We start from the raw sequence: 19,570 nt of genomic DNA, 5'->3' as shown, positions 1-19,570 counted from the left end.
TTACGTGCTGCAACAATTACATGTAAGTGACGAGGCCCCAATTCTCCATAGCGCCTGGCGGATAGTCCTCCAGCAATACCTGATCCATTTTTGGTACGTAATGGGTGAAATTGATGGCGGTATATTCATTTAAAGCTCCTAGCAATTCTTTACCCTTCTCTAAGGCGTAATGTGTCTGATTCACTGCCTGTGGCTTAGTACACACTCTGAACATACCATCTTCGTTGCATTCATAATTGGAGACTATGAATGCTACTAAATAAGTGGATATCCGTGGAGTTGTTTTGAACTTCGTTGTCTTCATGTCGTTTTCCACTTTTGGTTCTTCAACTGCCAACGAAGGCATGTTCGAAATCGCATGGTAAGATTTCGGATGGGTTATAGAAATGTTGAAGCGTGCCTTGAAAGCAGGCTCATCCCAACAAGGGAACGCTAACCGTGCACCTGTTGGCTCGAAAATAGTCGCAGCCACATATCTGCAACATGAAAATAAAATTCTCGAAAATATTGATCGTTTCGAGCAAAAAATGAGCGAGAAAATGCAACAGTTAGTCGTAATTTTTCTTTACGCTTTATTAAGCGAAATGATGGTGCGCAACATTTTCTGGCCAATTAGATTCAAAATGAATAATTTAACTAATTTTAAATAATATTACATAATTACCTAACAGCGCTTATTTCTTGTATTGGTTTCTATTATTTATCATGCTCTTATACTCAATATTATCAAAATTCTTTTGAATACCAATAAAAAATTATATGAATGAAATTACAAAATGAAAATAAATGAATATATATAAAATGAAAAATTTATCTAAGAGATGGCTTGCGAACTATATAAGAAGGTATTCTTACATTAGATTGCCATTTTTGTCGGCAGATCTGCTCCTGTAAAATCCTGCTAATTGATCGTTCACGACTCCAGAATAGCTCACAGTAAGCAAGTATTGGTTTCCCTTCTTAAGCTTGTCATCAAGCGTAATAATTAAAAATTCATGTACTTCGTCAGATGTAAAACTATTCACCTTAATAGCGGTTTTGTTTAAATCGTGCAGGGTAATATTCTTCACAGTGAGGTTCTTCATGTTCAGTGTTATTGACTGGGCATCCTGAATTTCAGCTACAATGTAGATCTTCACTTCACCGGTAAATTTGAAGTCTGTTTCTGATAAATTTGAATTCAAATTCACTGTCAAATCTAGCTCATAAAAATTTGGTTTGGCTTCTACTGGTAGTTTATAGCTTGGTTCGTCGACTTGAGAGCTGATCACGTCTCCAAGTAGAAGATTCGTGAAAATCAGATTGATAAGGAACAGTATCAATATTTTTGCCATTTTGGATCGATTCGGCAAACAAGCGCATCCATTGGAAGACCCACAATTCGTTTATTTTCTATTTTGTAAAATATATTATTTATTTATATATTATTCTTTCGGCTCGTGAATGTTGATGAAATTTCTTTACTCGATTTTACATCTAAATCACGCGAAATGTTAATTTGGGCGTATGTAATTAAATACTACACCAGAATCGTCTGCAACCTGCGATAGATTTTCAATGTACATTTGTATCTAACGTTTCAGCTTGCTTGCAAATATTTATGAGATACGAATGAGAAGATAATAACGTAAGAAATATAGATGGAATCGTATACGCGTAATCCAACGAATGATTTAGTGATAAGAAGAAAACTTAATAACTTCCTTAATAGTTCCGATCATTCTGACTTTCATATTTCGATCGATATAGAAATTAATATTTTGGTAACAATTTCTCGAAATCGTCGGAAAATAAGGAATTCATTAATTTAAATGGATTAAAAAGTGTATAAATTAAATCGTACGTAAACGCCCAATTTTGGTCTTTAATGCGTAAAATAATGTAAAACACGATGAATGAAAAATAAATACTGGCATTTCATCGATATCTCAAATTTTCTAATGCTGAAGAACTCTAAAATTTAAGAAGACCTCTTTTATTACATCAGAAATATATTTTTTTATATTTAAATCGTTTTTCTTCATATAATTTTGTAGCGGAACATGAGTCAAAGGACATTTCGAATCATGTTCTGGTTTTGCCTCGGATTGTCGAGACCGTTAGATTATGAGTAATGTAAAAACAAATAAACTCCGGGCAAAACAATGTCACCGCTACGCGCAACCGTCGAACAACGACAAATTTAAATGTTCCGGCTCTCCTCCAATCAGTATAAAAATACGGACGCAATCTCAAGCGATAATATAAGAATATAAGAGTATAAGGCGATTAGCTGCGAATTATCGAACGGTCTGAATCTAGATTAACGAGTATCTTGTCACGTAAAAAAGAAATTCTCTTGATGATACAAAAAACTTTATTTCTCAAGAGTCCAAGACCCTTGGGTACCACTTACAATGTTCAAGTATCGGCTCACAGTTTAGACTAACTTGGTCGTCAATATTCGGGGTTTATATACTATGCAAGGACAACGGAATAGATGGTGGGGGTATTGTTTTTGGAAATTCTTTACCAGGGTGGCGATGTGTCGCTTAAGGTGACGTTTGTCTAGAAGATTTTGGGGTTACAATCTCCGCGACGAACGATAATGAGATTTATATTGTATCAAGGACTCTATACACGTATATTTATTAATTTTAAATATACTTGACAGACGGCTACGATTTTATTTTGGCTTTCCTTACTAGTCAATACTTAACACGACCAATCCACCATAATTTTATACGCAAATTATGAATCATGGTCGTTTCTTCATGCCGATTAATTTCCTTGTAGATTGTGGATTTTTATACAAATTCATATTATTATGAACACAAGTAAATGAATAAAATCCAAATAGAAATATGTTTCATCTATTAAAAATTACTGTAATATCGCGGAAAATTGAGATATACATTTTTCCACATACTATTTATAATTTATAATTTATTTACAATAAAGAAACTAAACAGATATTAATTAGGCAGAAAACAATGATGGCTTAACTTGAACTGAACGTAACAACCTTATTTTACTTCAACCACTCTCGCAACTCGACAACGCAAACAACTCAGTCTCCCAACAACGCTAACAACTCTACTCTTCGGCTTCCCGACTAGCTTTGACCTCTCGGTCAACACTCTTTGAACCCAAATCGACCCCCTCCATTAGCGTTATTTTTTCTTTTCTTTAATCTCATCATGCCAACGCCCCGCAAGAACTAGGTGACCTTAGTCATATAGGCTTTTCTCCCTATGTAAACTAACATTGTTTGGAGGACAGACGACATTGTTTTGATCGATCAATAATCAGGCTTTTTTTACGATACTACATTACAACCAGTGCTCCGTTTGAGATATTTTATATTTTTTTGTATTGATATACGTCGGAGATGAAAGGACACCGAAGCCTTCCCTTTGGAACTTTGGGAAAATCTCCTAACATTGTAATCTAGATTCTAATAATAGCCGCAATTAAGCAATTGTCGTTATTCAATCCAATAGTGTTTTTTTCTTATTTATTTCTTTTTATTCACAATTTGTTCAATTTGGACATTTGGAAGAATTAACTGTTTGATTAACATGTGGCTGACTACCCCCAGCGGGGTACCATCCGCGCGTTTACTAGATTATATCCTTTGTGAGGTCTGCTAGGTGTTTCCTTTTCAGTCTTCTTTCCGTGTTTGAGGTGTTGATCGTTTCCGCAGCTAGCCGGTTCGGCTTTGTTGTTATTCTTGCCATATATCTTTCCGCATAGCTGCTGATTGCTTGCTTGACCGTTGGTATTCCCAGGTCCCTCCGTATATCCTCCTTTCTGACATACCAGGATGCGTTTATTATTGTTCTAAGAATTCTAGCTTGTATTATCTCGATTTTGTTTATATGGTCTATTGCTGCTGTCCCCTATAGTGGTATTCCATACGTCCAGATTGGTTTTATGATTGTTTTGATATTTTTAATTTATTTTCTATACTTAATTTGAATTTTCGACTTGTTAGCCAATGAATTTGTCTCCTCGTTGTCTATATTTTGTCTATTACTGATTTAGTATGCTGTTTCCATGTGAGTTGTGTATCTAAAGGGAACCTTTAAGGGTGCCTTTTTTGTGTTATGTGCATGTCGTTCAGTAGGATGTTTAGTATCGGTTTTTGCAGTGTGAATGTAATATGGTTGCATTTATTGGGGTTTGCTTTTATTTGTTTTTCTTGTAGACACTTTTCTATTTTTGTGATATGTTCTTGTAGCAATTTGACTGCTGATTCTGGGTTAGTGTGTCTGACTAGTACAGCTGTGTCGTCCGCGAATATCAGTATTTTGCTATTGGTAGTTGTTGGTATGTTGGCCGTGTATAATGTGTATAGTATTGGTATTAAGACGCTTCCTTGCGGAACCCCTACCTTCATGTCTTTAGCTTCAGAGTATGTGTTCTTGATTTTTATTACGAAGGTTCTGCTGCTTAAGTATGATTTTATTAATTGGTGTATTTCTTCCGGCGATTGTTTACTGATTGCTTGTAGTACGCTTTCGTGGTTTATTTTGTCAAATGCTTTCTCTATGTCCGTGAAGAGAGCCGTGCAGTATCGTTTCTTATTATCACTGCGGTCCCTCCGTGCGCTTTTCTTGAGGGGTGTGCGGTATCATATATGGTGTAGTATGGTATTTTCATTTAGTTTTTTGGAGTGAAGTGTGTTTCTGAAACAAGTAATATGTCGATATTGTTGTTATACAGGGATGTTTTAGTTTCTGCAGCCCGTTGTTGCAGGCCGCTTGAGTTCCAGGCTGTTATTTTCAGCGTGTCCGTTTTTATTTTTTGTTTAGCATGTTTGTAAGTAGTTGTAGCATGACTGTGATTCGTTGCGTTTGCTGTCTGAGAACTGCATTTTGTTCGCTTATCTTTTTTGCTAGCATTCCGGTGTTTTTGATGAATTGTTTGAGCATTTCCTTGATTTCTGTAATGTCGTTGCTGTTATTGTTCTGATTTTGGTTGGCTAGGGGTGGCGATTGGCTGATTACTTGCGCGTAGCTTCGACTACCAAAGGTATTAGTGTTACTGTGGTTTATGTTCATGGCATGCTGTAAATTTGATGTTGTCTCAGTTTCTGTGCTGTACTGTTGCGCTTGTAAGTTATTGTATGTTATTATATGCATTGTATTGTGTTGTATGTTTCGTAGCGGCGAAAACAGTTTACGTTGCAGTTGTTTTCTGACTACAGAGTCTTTGTAGCTAGCTGGGCGGTTTCCATTGCAGTTGAAGCATTTTACTTCATTTATTTTTCCTACATATGCACAGTTTATTGTTAGGTGCTTTTCTGCGCATTTAACACACGCCGGGTTTCTATTGCAGTAATGTTTTGCGTGTACATATTGCCGACACCGTATGCATTGCGGTATGTCATTTTTGTGTCTAGGTGGCTCCACTGTTACTATTGTGTTTAGAACTTTTTTGATTTCGTATATCTCTTTGTTGATGTTTTCAGGTTCTAACTCTATTTGAAATAGCGGTAATGGCTGTTTAGTATCATATCTGGTTATGCTGTTTACTGCTCTTTCCTGGTGCCCGATTTTTGGTGTTTCCTCGCATATGTTATTTATATTTGTTTTTGGGTGTAATCCCGTGATTACTGCATTGTAACTTTTGTCGTCTTTGAGCTGGTAGGTGTGATACCCTGCGTTTTTCTCTTTTAGTGCTTTTATCTCTTTTCTAAATGTTTCTGGGGTGTTGGTTTGAACTTTGACTTGGTTTACTTTTAACTGTTTTATAGTGTAGTTTTCTTTCCCTGCCGTGTTGTTTAGCAGTTCAATAGGGGGTCTATTATTTAAGCATCTATGTAGATTGGTAGTGGTTTAGCGATGCCGGTTATTGGTTTTTCAACTGAATCTGTTACTCTCTCTTCTGGCAGCGCGCTAAATGAGTTTTGGAGAGTGATTTCTTGTAGCCATTGTTGCTTATCTGCTACTATTGCTTTCCTACCGCTTATGCACGGTGTTACTTTTCGTTTTTTGCTGGAAGTTAACACCTTCCAGCTTTCCACATGGTGGGTTAGTTCGTTGTTCTCATCATTGTTTTGTGTTGTTTCCATGTCTATTTCGTTTATAACTGCATACTCTTGTTCTTCGTTTATTGATTGCCTTGGATTTGTTATGCTTGTGGCTCTATTTATGTAGTATGTGTCTCCTTTGCTTGTAATTTTGATTGGTGGTATTTGCATTTTCCACCATTTGGCGATGGACGTTTGCGTTACCACTTTCTCTTCCCACTTGCCACATTCTCACTGAAGCATTGTTTCGCGTTTCCGTTTAGCTCAGCTGCTCAGGCAGAACTGCCGATTGCATTTGTTTGAGATTTGTGATGTTGAGATTAGGCTCGAGGCGACAACCAGTCGCCGAAGGTAGCTGCAGTCGAGGGATGAACGCTTTGTACAGCAAATGTATGGGGCAATAGTATAGCTCTTCTTATAAAGAAATAGGTGTAGCGGCACTCGATAGTAAACATCCCAACGCTTTCTGTCTCTTAGCTCGTCACACACAGACTCTATTCTTCGGGTAAGATGATTACCAGATGTCGACGCATCTCCACAGTACATGTTTAGCTAGCCCGAGAACCCGTTATAAATCCAAAGATTTATTTAACTAAAGTCGTTCAAACAGACAAACAGTCCTCGTTCCAACTACGGAAGATAGGAGAAATGTATTTTTCTCACGTACGACGCTTCCCGCTAGCAAGTTTCCCTCAAGAGCGTCTAGCATCCTTCTCTAACCACCAACATGGCAATTGACCAATTGACAGCAACGTGAATTTCCCTCACTTTCCGAACAAAGACTTTTCTCCACAAATCCGATGATTTCGTGCCCTTAGACACACCCCATCATAGTTTTCCTCCGCAACGTCACCGTGACGGGGAGACACTCTCTCGCGCACGATCGCATCAACGAGTTAAGTAACGTCTCTACTATCCGTGAATATTTCACGCTTTAACATATAGTTCAACTTAGACTTTGACGAAAATAATACGTTCGCCATCCCGTTGACCGCGGATTATCGAACCTGAGGCCTTTGTCATTAGTGATACAAGTGCCTAATCGCCGCAGTTAATTGTCAAATCTATTGTATCCATTCTTGTGTTAATAAACTCTATCTTCATTGTACCACAACGATGGCTAATTCTAGTGGACATTCATCAAACGCCTACAACCCCAATCCTAACTTCAACCCGACATATATATACATATATTATATTGTAGTGGACTGTGGACTTATTTGTGAAACAGAAACTCTTATTCCATTTTAATAATTGGAATATATGAAAACTACACGGAAAAAATAGTAAGTCCATTTTTGTTCATTTTCTGACATCTGAGTGACTAAAAAGAAATAATTTAACATGAAGTAATTGAAATATTGGTTACAGTATAAAATTATTGTATAAAATTCCAATAGGTACAAATATACCTAACAGATATAATATTAAAAATTATTCGATTTAGAATATTTAGATTTTATTTCTCCATTTGTATTTGTAAAAATATGAATTTGCATAAATATTCAGAATCTAATTGTTTGCCTTAAAATCTTACTCTAAAGTCCTTACTCACCGAATGTTTCCTTCATCGGTGATATAGTAACTTCGATAAAATCCTTCCATATCATCGTTCAATTTACCAGTAAATGAGATATCAAGAACAAGTTCTTTAGCTTGAATGAATCTTTTCATGAATATTGTGAGCGTCTCAGTATCATTATTTTGTCGTAGACCGCTTACGCTGTTTTCATTGTTTGAAGTCGAGTGTTTCGGTTGCAATGAGAGTCCTGTGATTTCAAGTTTGCTGGAATGAAGGACTATATGGGATATATAATCTTCGTTACATTCCATTTCTATTTGTACTCTGCCAGTAAATATAAAATTGTTTTCGGCAAAATATGGAGACAATGTGATATTGTATCTTAATGGAGAAAAAGATTTTGGTAAACGATAATTCATCGATGGATATTGTTCCTCGATCCACTGAAATATCCCTGGGATATTTTCTTGGCCCCATTTTAATTCGTATTTTGCGTAATCCGAGAAAGCTTTGAAGTTTTCCATTGGCTGTTTCTTGTCTAAGAAATTGAGTAACTCGACATACTGCGAAAAGAACGATTAGTTAAAATTTAGGGACTTTCGGTTTGATTCGGTGCAAGGATAACACGCAGACGTAGAGTTCTGTGGAAAAAGTGAAGTGTGAAGGGAAAAAGGAGAAGGAAACACAAAGTGACACGAAGAAGGGAAAATAAAGGGTGAGCATAGAAGGACAAAGGAAAAGAAAAGCGAAAAAGAAGACAGGAACGAGAGAGAGATACAAATAAGAAAAACTAGAAAAGAAGAAGTTAGGAAGCCAGAAAGGCGGCAAAAAGATAAGGTAGGGAAACGACAGATGGTGACAAACAGAGGAAGACCAAGGAACATGGGTAAAGCGGGAGATAAGGTAGATTTCAAAAATACACTGGATAAATACAACTTATCAGAAAAAAAGGACACCGACCAGGGAGAAAGGAATGCAGGTAATGATGGAAAAAATGGAGGAAATGAAAAGCGGATTCGAGGCAATGATAAAGGAAATAAAAGGTACATTCGAGAAGCAAGTGGAGAAGATGAAAAGGGAAATGAAAGAGGAAAGAGAAAGAGGGGAAAGACAGAGAGCCAGAGAGAAAGAAGAATGGGAAAGGGAAAAGAAAGAATTCTTGGACAGAATCAAAAGAATCGAGGAGGAGCAGGACAGGGCAGAGGGAGAGAAAAGAAGAAGGAACATAGTAATCAAAGGAGTGGACTGGAACGAAGGCAGCAATGAAGAAACAGTAAAGGAGTTCATAAGAGAAAAAATTAGAATAGGGGCAGAAGTAGAAAGAACACATATGATAAGAGTGGGGGACAAAAACATAATAAATAATAGTGGCGACGATGAAATCAATAGAGAAAAAAATAAGGATAATGAAGGAGAAAAGCAAATTGCAAAAGTGGGTATACATAGACGACGATCTGGCAAGAAAAGAAAGGGAAGTACAGCAACACATAAGAAGGGTAGCCAGAGTAAGAAGGGAACAGGCCGAATATGTAAAGATAAAATATAAGAAAATAAGAATAGAAAACAGATGGTACAGGTGGAACGAAAATGAAGAGAGGCTGGGGGAAGAAAGAAGGAGAGGGGAAAAAATGAAAAAAGGGAAAGGGGGAATACAAAGGGAATGAAAATGTGCTTCTGTAACGTAGCAGGGTTAATAAGAAAGGACAAGGAGATGTTGGAATATTTGAAGACATTCGACGTGATCGGACTCGCGGAAACATGGATAGAGGAAGACAATTGGAAAAATTAAAATATAGACTACCCAAAGAATTCGATTGGAAATGCAGGGCAGCAATGAGGGTAAGGAAAAAAGAAAGAGCAAAGGGGGGAATAATTACGGGTATAAATAAGGAACTGAGAGAAATAGAATACAAAGAAATAAGTGATAGTATAGTGGAAAGAAAAATAGTATTCAATGATAAGACGTATAGGGTAATGATAGTTTATAATCAAGACACAAAAGGGACATGGAAAGAAGTAAAGAAAAGAGTAGACGGAAGAGAAGAGGAATTGATGATCATCGGCGGAGACTGGACCGGAAGAACGGGAGAAGAGGGAGGGCCGATAAACGAGGACCTAGGGAAAGAAAAAAACAGACGATCAAAAGACAAGACAATAAACATGGAAGGAAGAACACTGCTAAAGTATCTGGAAGGGAGAGACTGGACGATAATCAATGGCAGAGATAAAGACGGAGAGGAGTGGACCTATATTGGGAAGAGAGGAAACTCAGTAATAGACTATGTGATTGGCAATCAGGAGACGACAGAAGAAATAGTCGACATGAAAGTAGGAAAAAGAACAGAGTCGGACCACATGCCGTTAGAAATAGAAATAGGGGGGCCGGAATTACAAAAAAAGAGGAAAAAAGAAGAAGAGAAGGAGAAAAGGGAATGAAACGAAAGTGTGGAAAAATACTTGAAGGCATGTAAAGAATGCACCTGCAAGGGAAGAAGTAGAGGAAATGTGGATAGAAATCAAAAAGAAGATAAACGAAGCAATGCCAAAGAGGAAAGTGAAGATAAGGAAATGGGGCATGGGGGAGAAAGTGTGATACGACAAGGAGTGGAAAGAGAGGAAAAGAGAGATGACATGGAAGGTGACAAAGTTTATGAAAGGAAAATGCAGTAGAGAAGCGCTCATAGAGGGAAAAAAGGCATTCAAACAGTGGTGCAAACAAAGAAAGGAAAGACACGAAGAAGACGAAATGGAGAAAATCAAGAAGATCAAAACAGAACAAAAAGCGTGGAAATACATAAATAAATATAGAAGAAGAAGAGAAGGTATAGATGAAGAAATAAGCGAAGAAGAGTGGAAAAATCACTTTATGGAAATTTTAGAAGGAACAGAGCACGAAGAGGGCAGAAAAACGGAGGAGCATCGAGCAGAAGAAAAAATAATGGGGGAGAGAGAAGATAATATAGAGAAGGATGAGGTGATCTACCAGCTCAGAAACTGGAAGGAAAAGAAAGCAATGGGGGAAGACGGATTAGAAAATGAGGTATGGAAGTATACATCGAAGGAAGTGGAGGAGGCGTTATGGAAGTTGTTCAGGAAAATATGGAATGGAGAGGGGATACCAGAAGGTCGGAAAAAAAGAGTAATATGTCCGATATACAAGAAGGGGGATAAGAGAGTAGCGAAGAGTTACAGAGGAGTAACATTAATGGACATAGCACACAAGATCTATTCAGGGATACTAGACGAACTGCTGAAGGCAAAGATTGAAACAAAACTGGAAGAGAGCCAATTTGGAATTAGAAAAGGAAGAGGAGTGACCAACGCGGTATTTGTGATAAACCATATCATAGACAAATAGTTGAGTAGAGAAAAAGAGAAACTATATGCCTCCTTTGCGGACTTGACAGCGGCGTTCTACAGGCTAAACAAAGAAAAATTGGAGGAGAAACTGAGAAAAATGGGGATTAGCGAAAAACTAACTCGAAGGATTAAAGAGATATACGTAGAAACAAAGAATGTGGTGTGAATCAAGAACCACAACGCAAAAGAATTTTGGACAGCGAGGGGAGTCAGACAAGGGTGCCCGTTGAGCTCGACGTTATTCAACATCTACGTCGCAGGACTGGAAGAAGAACTAAGGAAAGGACAAGCCGGAGCATAGTGGTAGGAGAAAGAAAGGTATGTTCACTGTCATATGCAAACGATATTGTGCTGATGGCGGATAGACAAGAGGAGCTAAAGGAAGTACTAAAGAGATTCAAAAAATGTTTAAAGGAAGCCGAATTGGAACTGAGCAGGGAAAAGACCAAGATAATAGTTTTCGAAAAAAGAAGGAACAAAAGCAGACAAAGAAAATGAAAATGGGAAGAGCAAGAATTAGAAGAAGTGGACGAGATACCTAGGGTACATACTACAGAAAAACGGCGGTGATGAGAAGCACATACAAGACAGGAAAAAGAAAGCAACAGTAGCAATGAAGAAAACATGGAGCGTGGGAGAAAGAATATTCAAACAGGACTACAAGAGAAGAATGATGTTTGGAGCACTGGTAGAGAGCGTGGCGCTGTTTGGAGCAGAGGTATGAGGCCGGAACATGGAAGAAAGACTGGATAGAATTACAAAGAAGATATGTAAAATGGATCTTAGGTTTAGATATGACAACGCAAAATTATATATTGATAGAAGAATGCAAGTTAACAGAAATCAAAGAAAAAGCATTAAAAACAGCAGAAAGGTATGAAGAGAAAGCCTTAAAATAAAAAAAGGAACTAGTAAAGGAGTGTATAAAGGAAAGAGAGAGAAACTGGGGAAATGGCCAAGAAAGGAAAAGAGCAAGAAAGAGAAGGAAGGGACTGGAAGAGGTGAGAAATTGAGGGACACAGATGGAAGCAAGAAAAGAGTAAGAGAGGATGACAGCAGACCAGATTATAGAAGAAAGAAGAAAGAGAGAAGCAGAAGAGAGGGGGAAAGGATAAGGGAATCTAAATATAACATACATTACAGAAAAATCGCCAAAGAAGAGTTACTAAAGTGCATAGAAAAAAGGATGAAGTGGAAGGACAGAAGGATATTAGTAAAATTCAGACGTGGAAATGAGACCAAAACAAGGGAATGCTGGAAAGAAGAGGGAGAAAAAAGCTGCAGACTATGTAAAAGGAAAGAAGAAAACCTGAGATATGTAATAGAAAAATGTGAAATAACGGGAGGACCAAAGGACATAGAAAAAACACTAAATGAGACTGGAGAAGGACTAATAGAACTAAAAGCAATAATAGAGAAGAGAAGGGTAATACAAGACGGGGAGGAATGACAAGAAGGAAGCACAGCAAGGAGACAAAATCCCAAAGTTGCAATAGTTTTTTAGTCATTAGTTTTTAGTTTTTTTAGTTTCTAACTTTAGAGATAGAATAATTAAGGAAGTGCAATATAATGGAGCGGGTAAGAGGGGAGATAGATATATAAGAAGCGAAATAGGTATAAGAGATATAAAACCGAAAGTTCGTCTAAAGCCGAAGGGCACGGACTAAGCAATAATAAATAAAAATAGTTAAAATTTAATCGATAACATTCGAAGAATATGAAATAACGATGTTAAATTTGTTGAGGATTTACGATATATACTCTTGTTCATTAGAATTAGGTACACTTATAGAATGTGAGATTAATCTCAGAAATAATTATAAAAAATTACTATCTGAGCATTCTTGCATAACCAATTTAACTAATTATTAATATTATGTAAATAATAATACATAATTAATAATATTAATAAATTAACAAATTACAATTCTTGACATGTTACAAATCTTTACAAGTTTATAATTTTTTCATAAATAAAATAATCAGGTAATTTGTAACTTGTAGAATGGCACTAATAGTATTACCTCAATTATGCAAGACAGCTCTGGTTTAAAATTTATGCTACAGATTGCAGAATCTTAAGATAAATAAAAGATTCGCATATCCAATATTATGATAAAAATCTCGAATTTATGTATAATAATCTTTTGAAAAGAATGATTCGTTTTATACGAATATAATGATTATACAAAAAGAATAAATTACCTTTGCATAAATTTTGTTCGTGAATACTTTTTTTCCAATCGCGTTTACGATACTGTTGACGGTGGAAATTTCCTGGAAGCTGCAGAAAAAATATTGCAAAATGATTTTAATTATTACTGCGAAAGCCAAATAATTTTTGTATAGTTTACAATACTTTACTTACTAGCTGACCATTTTTTCGTAATTTTTTTCAATGAAATTTATTACGAATTCGATTCCCTTCGGGCCCGAATTGATAACGGAAGAGAAAATGCTCGAACTATCTTCGAATCGTACCTGCTTATCCGAGAGTACTGTGTGAAGTAACCTTAGAAAGAAAAAGATAAACAGTAAACGTAATACACTCTACATGTAAGAGTTAAAAATGAGATATGTATATGGTGTTCAAAAATTATTTCACACTTGAAAAGAGTTACTACAAAATTGACCTGCTTCTTGAAGTGTAAGGACAAATCATTTTATTGCATCGTGTAGAAGTCGTTACGAGGAATAAAAGTCTGACAGCCATGACAAATAATTTTTTAACATTCTGTACAAGCTTTTACAACAAAACATCTAGAATGTTAAATGTATTACATATTTATCTTTGATTGACTACGATGTCTTTGTATTTTTAACTGAAATACATTTGCTGAAAACTGAATACAATTTGAAAACTGAAAGCATTTGCTCATTTTTTAAAATATAGAGAAATATTGCCCCGTGTTTTTTACATATCAAATATATTATACATGTTTTTACAAAATAATGACGTAAGTATTGCAAACTGAATGAAGAAAAACAAAACTGACACAAAAAAGAAAACAACAAAAAACTTCAGTTTTCTTCAGTTTCAAAATTGTAGGTAGGATAAATTTACTAAGCAGCGCAATATAGTTTATGTACATATGTATAGTGCTCATCTAAAGAAATAAAAAGTATCTAACGAACGTATCCTAAATTTCAATCCTTTCGATGTTATACTAGAAAGAAGAAAACAGAAAGTGTATGTATTGAAAATGAAATCATTTACAATATAAAATGTATTGTAAATGAAAATATACTACAAAACTTATTTCTTAAAAAATTCATATACTTAAACAATTATTGAAATACGAAAGATGCGAAATAAAGAACACAGCTTTATATTCATCTAATATAAATTTTTATCGTTTCATTACCCTACTCGCATTCTCCGAAATTATGCATTTGCATGAATATTCATGGTTTAGCAATAGATAATAACTGTGAACATACGATAATGGAATAATAAACATACTACTACAATATTCTCATGTATGTCGTGTAATTTAAAACATGAAAAATATGTTTTCTTTTGAAAAAGTACACTGAGTAGTAACTTCTACAACACCCAACACCCCAGCGGAAAGGCCCACGGCGGCACCGGAATCATAATCAAATCAAACATCAAGCACTACGAACTTCCACCATTCCAGAGAGACTACCTCCAAGCAACAAACGTAGCAATAGAAGACTGTCATGGTACGATCACCACTTCAGCTGTATACTGCCCTCCCAGACACTCCATCGCCAAAGAAGACTTTGACAGATTCCTGAACACCATGGGCAATAGATTCATAGCTGGAGGAGACTACAACGCCAAACACACCCAATGGGGCAGCAGACTGGTTACAGTAGGAGGCAAAAACCTCCTCAACAGCATAATAACCAACAACCTCAACTACCTTACCACATACGAACCCACACACTGGCCCACCGACACAAACAAAATACCCGATCTCCTTGATTTCCTCATAACTAAAAATATCTCGTCAAGACACGTCCAAATCAATTCCTCGGCGGATCTCTCCTCTGACCATTCCCCCGTGATAGTAACAGTCAGTTCAACTATCATCGAGAATACACCTAATGGCTCCATTCATAACCAACACACCAACTGGCAGCTCTTTAGAGAAATCTTCACACACACAACTTCAGCCTCAACTTCACTAAAAACCAATGAAGAAATCGAAGCAGCCACGGAATACCTAAACACGAGCATAATAAATGCCATCCGCTTCTCCACATCGGCAATAACGTCTATCAGCAAACACGAATATCCCCAGTACATATTAAAAAAAATAGCAGAAAAACGTAGACTAAGAAGAATATGGCAGACCCATAGAACACCGGATGACAAACGCAAACTAAACAACGTAACTAGAAAACTATCCGAAACCATAAAAAACTACAATAATGACCGTTTTCACAAATATCTCGCCAGCTTGTCCCCCACAGCCAACTCCAACTACTCACTATGGAAGGCCTCCAGGAAACTCACGCGCCCCCCACAAATAATACCTTCAATCCGCCGCCCGCAAGGTGGATGGGCGCGTAGCCCTATAGAAAAAGCCAACCTATTTGCCAAACACTTGTCTGAAGTATTCAAACCCCATTCCTCCGTAGCTGCTGCAGACGTTACCGAATACCTGCACACTCCCTTCCAAATGTCCCCTCCTATTGAACCCTTCTCTTCCGCAGAGATCATAGAAGCAATCAGTCGCCTAAACCCCAAGAAAGCAGCAGGTCACGACCTAATAGGAAATAAAGCAATCAAGGAACTTCCCATAAAAGGGATTGCACTCATCGCATCAATCTTTAACCCTATCCTCCGCCTTCAACACTTTCCCAAGGCTTGGAAAATCTCACTAATCACTCTCATCCCTAAACCCGGTAAACCAATATATGAAACCACCTCCTATCGCCCAATCAGTCTTTTACCTACCCTGTCTAAACTATTTGAGAGGATGCTCACTGTAAAAATTCGATCAATCGCGAGGAAACACGTCAATGGGAGTCGTAAATTCCCGTTACGGTTATAATGATCGACGCCGCGAGTAGATCGATCCCCTGATTTCTGTTAAGACAATAGGGGTGGTTGAATTAATATAACTCTGTGATTTGCAGTGTTGTGATTATATTTTTCTCCAACAACTTCGTTTAATCACACACAATAGTAACGTCGTTGAGTATGAAGGTTGCCTGGATCTTGCTCAGATTCTGACTGCCAATCTGATAGAGGAAGGCTCTCGTGTCGTAGTCGATGTGGCGATTGATCAGATCCGACATTGACTGAATCGAATCAACAGAATCAACCGAATGACCGAATGAAGAGACGTCAACTGCTTGACTCCGACTGTCTGACTTGTGTGGCTTGAACTGACGACTGACTCGTACTGACTCGAACGACTGACTGTGAGAGCTATGGGAACTCTAGGCACCGTAAGAGCCGTAGGAACTCTCCGTCGGGGCTAGAGAACCTCTTCGTCGGAACCATAGAGAACTCTGATGTTCGCTCTGATGTGATTACGGAGGGAAGCTCGGTATGGGCGTCCCATTGGAACGAAGGAAGCTGATTCGTTGTTCATTCTTTTCGTTAGGAAAGGTGAGGACAAGGATCCGCGCTACCCATTGGCTAAGACGTTAACGGTTGAAGTTGGGATATGGAAGCATCCTACCGGCATGACTAGTGGGAAAATCCAGACATTTCTAGTCTATAAAGCATGGTTTTCCCTATCATATAATTAACAGTTTTTTCCATTATAACTACCAGCTTTCTCTGTAACCTTTAAGCGTTCAATAGACCTAAGGACCCTTTTAAGTACCGGCTATAAACCCAAAATACTTGCAGAATTCAAGGTTCCTGCAAGCTAATGAGACTCGGTTTATGGTGGGCCTTAGGTTTATTGAGGGTTTCTCTAACGACGCTTGGGCCTTGACGGTCAGACATTAAGGCACGTCGCGCGGACTTTTTCACGCGACGTAACACTCACGAATCGTCTCCTTCCACTCCTAGAAGAATTGAAAACACTCCCAGGTCACCAATTCGGCTTCCGAAAACAACACTGAACAGTGGAGCAAATCCACCGCATAACCCACATGATCAGCCAAACCCTTGAAAAGAAAAAATACTGCTCAGCGGTATTCCTAGACATCTAACAGGCATTCGACAAAGTATGGATTGAAGGGCTACTCTACAAGCTTAAAAAGATCCTACCCCACCCATACTACTCCATCTTAAAATCCTACCTAACCAACAGACAATTCATAGTTAAATGCCTAGACGCCACTTCCGCAACATTCCCAATAGAATCCGGCATACCCCAAGGTAGTGTCCTCGGACCCCTACTGTTCTCCATCTACACTGCCGACTTACCTATATCAAACGAGGTAACAATAGCAACATTTGCCGACGACACAGCACTATTAGCTACCCACGCAGACCCGACAATTGCCTCATCCACTCTCCAGCGAAGTCTCGACTCCATGGAAAAGTGGTTCCAAAAATGGGGCCTCAAAATAAACGAAAAAAGTCCTCTCATGTAACCTTCACGCTCCGAAAACAAACCTGCCCCCAGGTCACCATTAACAACACAATAATCCCAAGCAAGGACTCCGTAAGATACCTGGGCATGACCCTGGACAGGAGGCTAACTTGGAAAAAACATATCTCAGAAAAAACAAAGAAATTAAAGGAAAAGCTAAGAAAATTTTATTGGCTCACGGGCCGACGCTCCAAACTAAACATACAGAACAAAATAACCCTCTACAAGGCCGTAATAAAACCTGTCTGGACCTACGGAATACAACTATAGGGAACAGCAAGTAACTCCAACATTGAAATACTCCAACGCTTCCAATCGAAAACCCTAAGATCCCTAATTGACGCACCTTGGTACGTTACCAACGAAACAATACACCGCGACCTCAAGATACCCACAGTCAGTTGTGTTGCTATTCTTGATTTGTATATTTCTGAGTATCTGCAAATTTCTCCCTTGACCGTTGGGATTCCCAGATCACTCCGTATATCTTCGTTTCTGACGTACCAAGGTCCGTTTACTATTGTTCTAAGGATTTTAGCTTGTATTACCTCTATTTTGTTTATATGGCTCATTGCTGCCGCCCCCCATAGTGGTATTCCGTACGTTCAGATTGGTTTTATGATGGTTTTATATATTTTTAATTTATTTTCTATGCTTAATTTGGATTTTCGGCTTGTTAGCCAATGCATTTGTCTCCTTGTTTTCTGTATTTTTTCTACTATTAATTTGGTGTGTAGTTTCCATGTGAGTTGCGTATCTAAATGGAGTCCTAGGTATTTGACATGCTTTGTTTGCGTTATATGCGTGCCGTTCAATAGGATGTTTGGTGGTATCTCTTTTCGTAGCGTGAATGTAATATGGTTGCATTTATTGGGATTTGCTTTTATTTGTTTTTCTTGTAGCCAATTTTCTATTTTTATGATATGTTCTTGTAGTATTTTGACTGCCGTTTCTGGGTTAGTATGCCTGACTAGTATAGCTGTGTCGTCCGCGAATGTCAATACTGTGCTGTTGGTAGTTGTTGGTATGTTCGCCTTGTATAATGTGTATAGTATTGGTACTATGACGCTTCCTTGCGGAACCCATGCCTTCATGTCTTTAGCTTCAGAGTATGTATCCTTGATTTTTATTACGAAGGTTCTGCTGCTCAAGTAAGATTTCATTAATTGGTGCATTTGTTCCGGGAATTGTTTCCTAATTGTTTGTAGTAGACTTTCATGGTTACTTTTATCGAATGCTTTCTCTATGTCTATAAAGAGGGCTGTGCAGTATTCCTTGTTTTCTAGTGCTACTATTATTTTGTTTATAAGCCTCTGCATTTGCTCTATCGTGGAGTGTTTGTTTCTGAAACCAAATTGGTGATCCGGTATTAGTTTTTTTGTCTCTATTATTGTTTTTATCCGGCAATATATTATTTTTTCCAGTATTATGGAAAATACAGGAAGCAGTGATATTGGTCTGTAAGATGCAGTTTGGTGCGGGTCTTTGCCTGGTTTATGTAACATTTTGATCTGTGCTAATTTCCATGGTTTGGGGAAGTATTGAATTCTTAGAATTGCATTGAATATTATTGTCATTAGTCTTATTGCTTTTGGCGGAAGGTTTTTCAAGATTTTACCATTGATTAGGTCGATTCCTGGCGCTTTGTTGTTTTTTGTTTTATCAATTATGTTTCTAATTTCTTGTGCCGATGTTTTAGGTATGGTGTATTCCTTGTCGGTTGTGGTAATAGTGGTTTGTGAATCCTCCTCTGGATGACTTTCGAGGTTGCCGTTGTTGATAATGTGTGGTGTGAACGTGTTGCAGAGGTGGATGGAGAATTCTTCAGCTTGTTCTTCGTTGCTTCTTCCCCATGTGTTATCTGCTTTTCTGATTGCTAGGACGGGTATTATTGGCTTCCTTATTTTTTTCGTAGCTTTCCATAGTGAGTAGTTGGTGTTCTCGTGTGTGGAGAGTGTCCCTATGAACTTTGCGAATTCGTTATTGTCGTGCTCCTTTATTTTGTTTTTTATTTCCTTTGCAAGTTGCTGTCAATGTTGCTACTGCCTGTTCTATGTGTTCAGGAGTTTCCAACGGGATGTTGCAGTTTATTTTGCTTTCTATTATTTCTTTGAAAGTTTGCCATTTGGTGGTTTTATTGCA

General features: G+C 37.7%; 1 protein-coding gene and 1 long non-coding RNA gene across 8 annotated transcripts in view; one reads left to right on the top strand and one right to left on the bottom strand.

The window, feature by feature from the left end:
- Positions 1-19,570, bottom strand: part of LOC126917643 (aminopeptidase N-like) — a 143,167-nt gene that overhangs the window by 25,095 nt on the left and 98,502 nt on the right. For 2 of the 7 annotated variants that reach the window (XM_050724768.1, XM_050724787.1), the window contains exons 2-3: positions 856-1,541; positions 21-476 (exon numbers count right to left, since the gene is read on the bottom strand). In XM_050724768.1, the coding sequence (XP_050580725.1) occupies positions 21-476; positions 856-1,334 (935 nt within the window). In that variant the 5' untranslated portion in view covers positions 1,335-1,541. Of the gene's footprint in view, positions 1-20; positions 477-855; positions 1,542-2,395; positions 2,521-19,570 lie in introns of those variants that run through there. The other 5 variants (XM_050724751.1, XM_050724796.1, XM_050724806.1 and 2 more) reach the window with 5 other exon arrangements.
- The window catches only part of LOC126918181 (uncharacterized), a 61,249-nt gene that overhangs the window by 10,388 nt on the left and 31,291 nt on the right, over positions 1-19,570 (top strand). The gene's annotated exons all lie outside the window — the stretch shown is intronic.

Source organism: Bombus affinis, chromosome 1 (assembly GCF_024516045.1).
Source record: "Bombus affinis isolate iyBomAffi1 chromosome 1, iyBomAffi1.2, whole genome shotgun sequence".
Classification (NCBI taxonomy): Eukaryota; Metazoa; Arthropoda; class Insecta; order Hymenoptera; family Apidae; genus Bombus; species Bombus affinis.
This window is presented reverse-complemented; position numbering and strand designations above follow the sequence as displayed.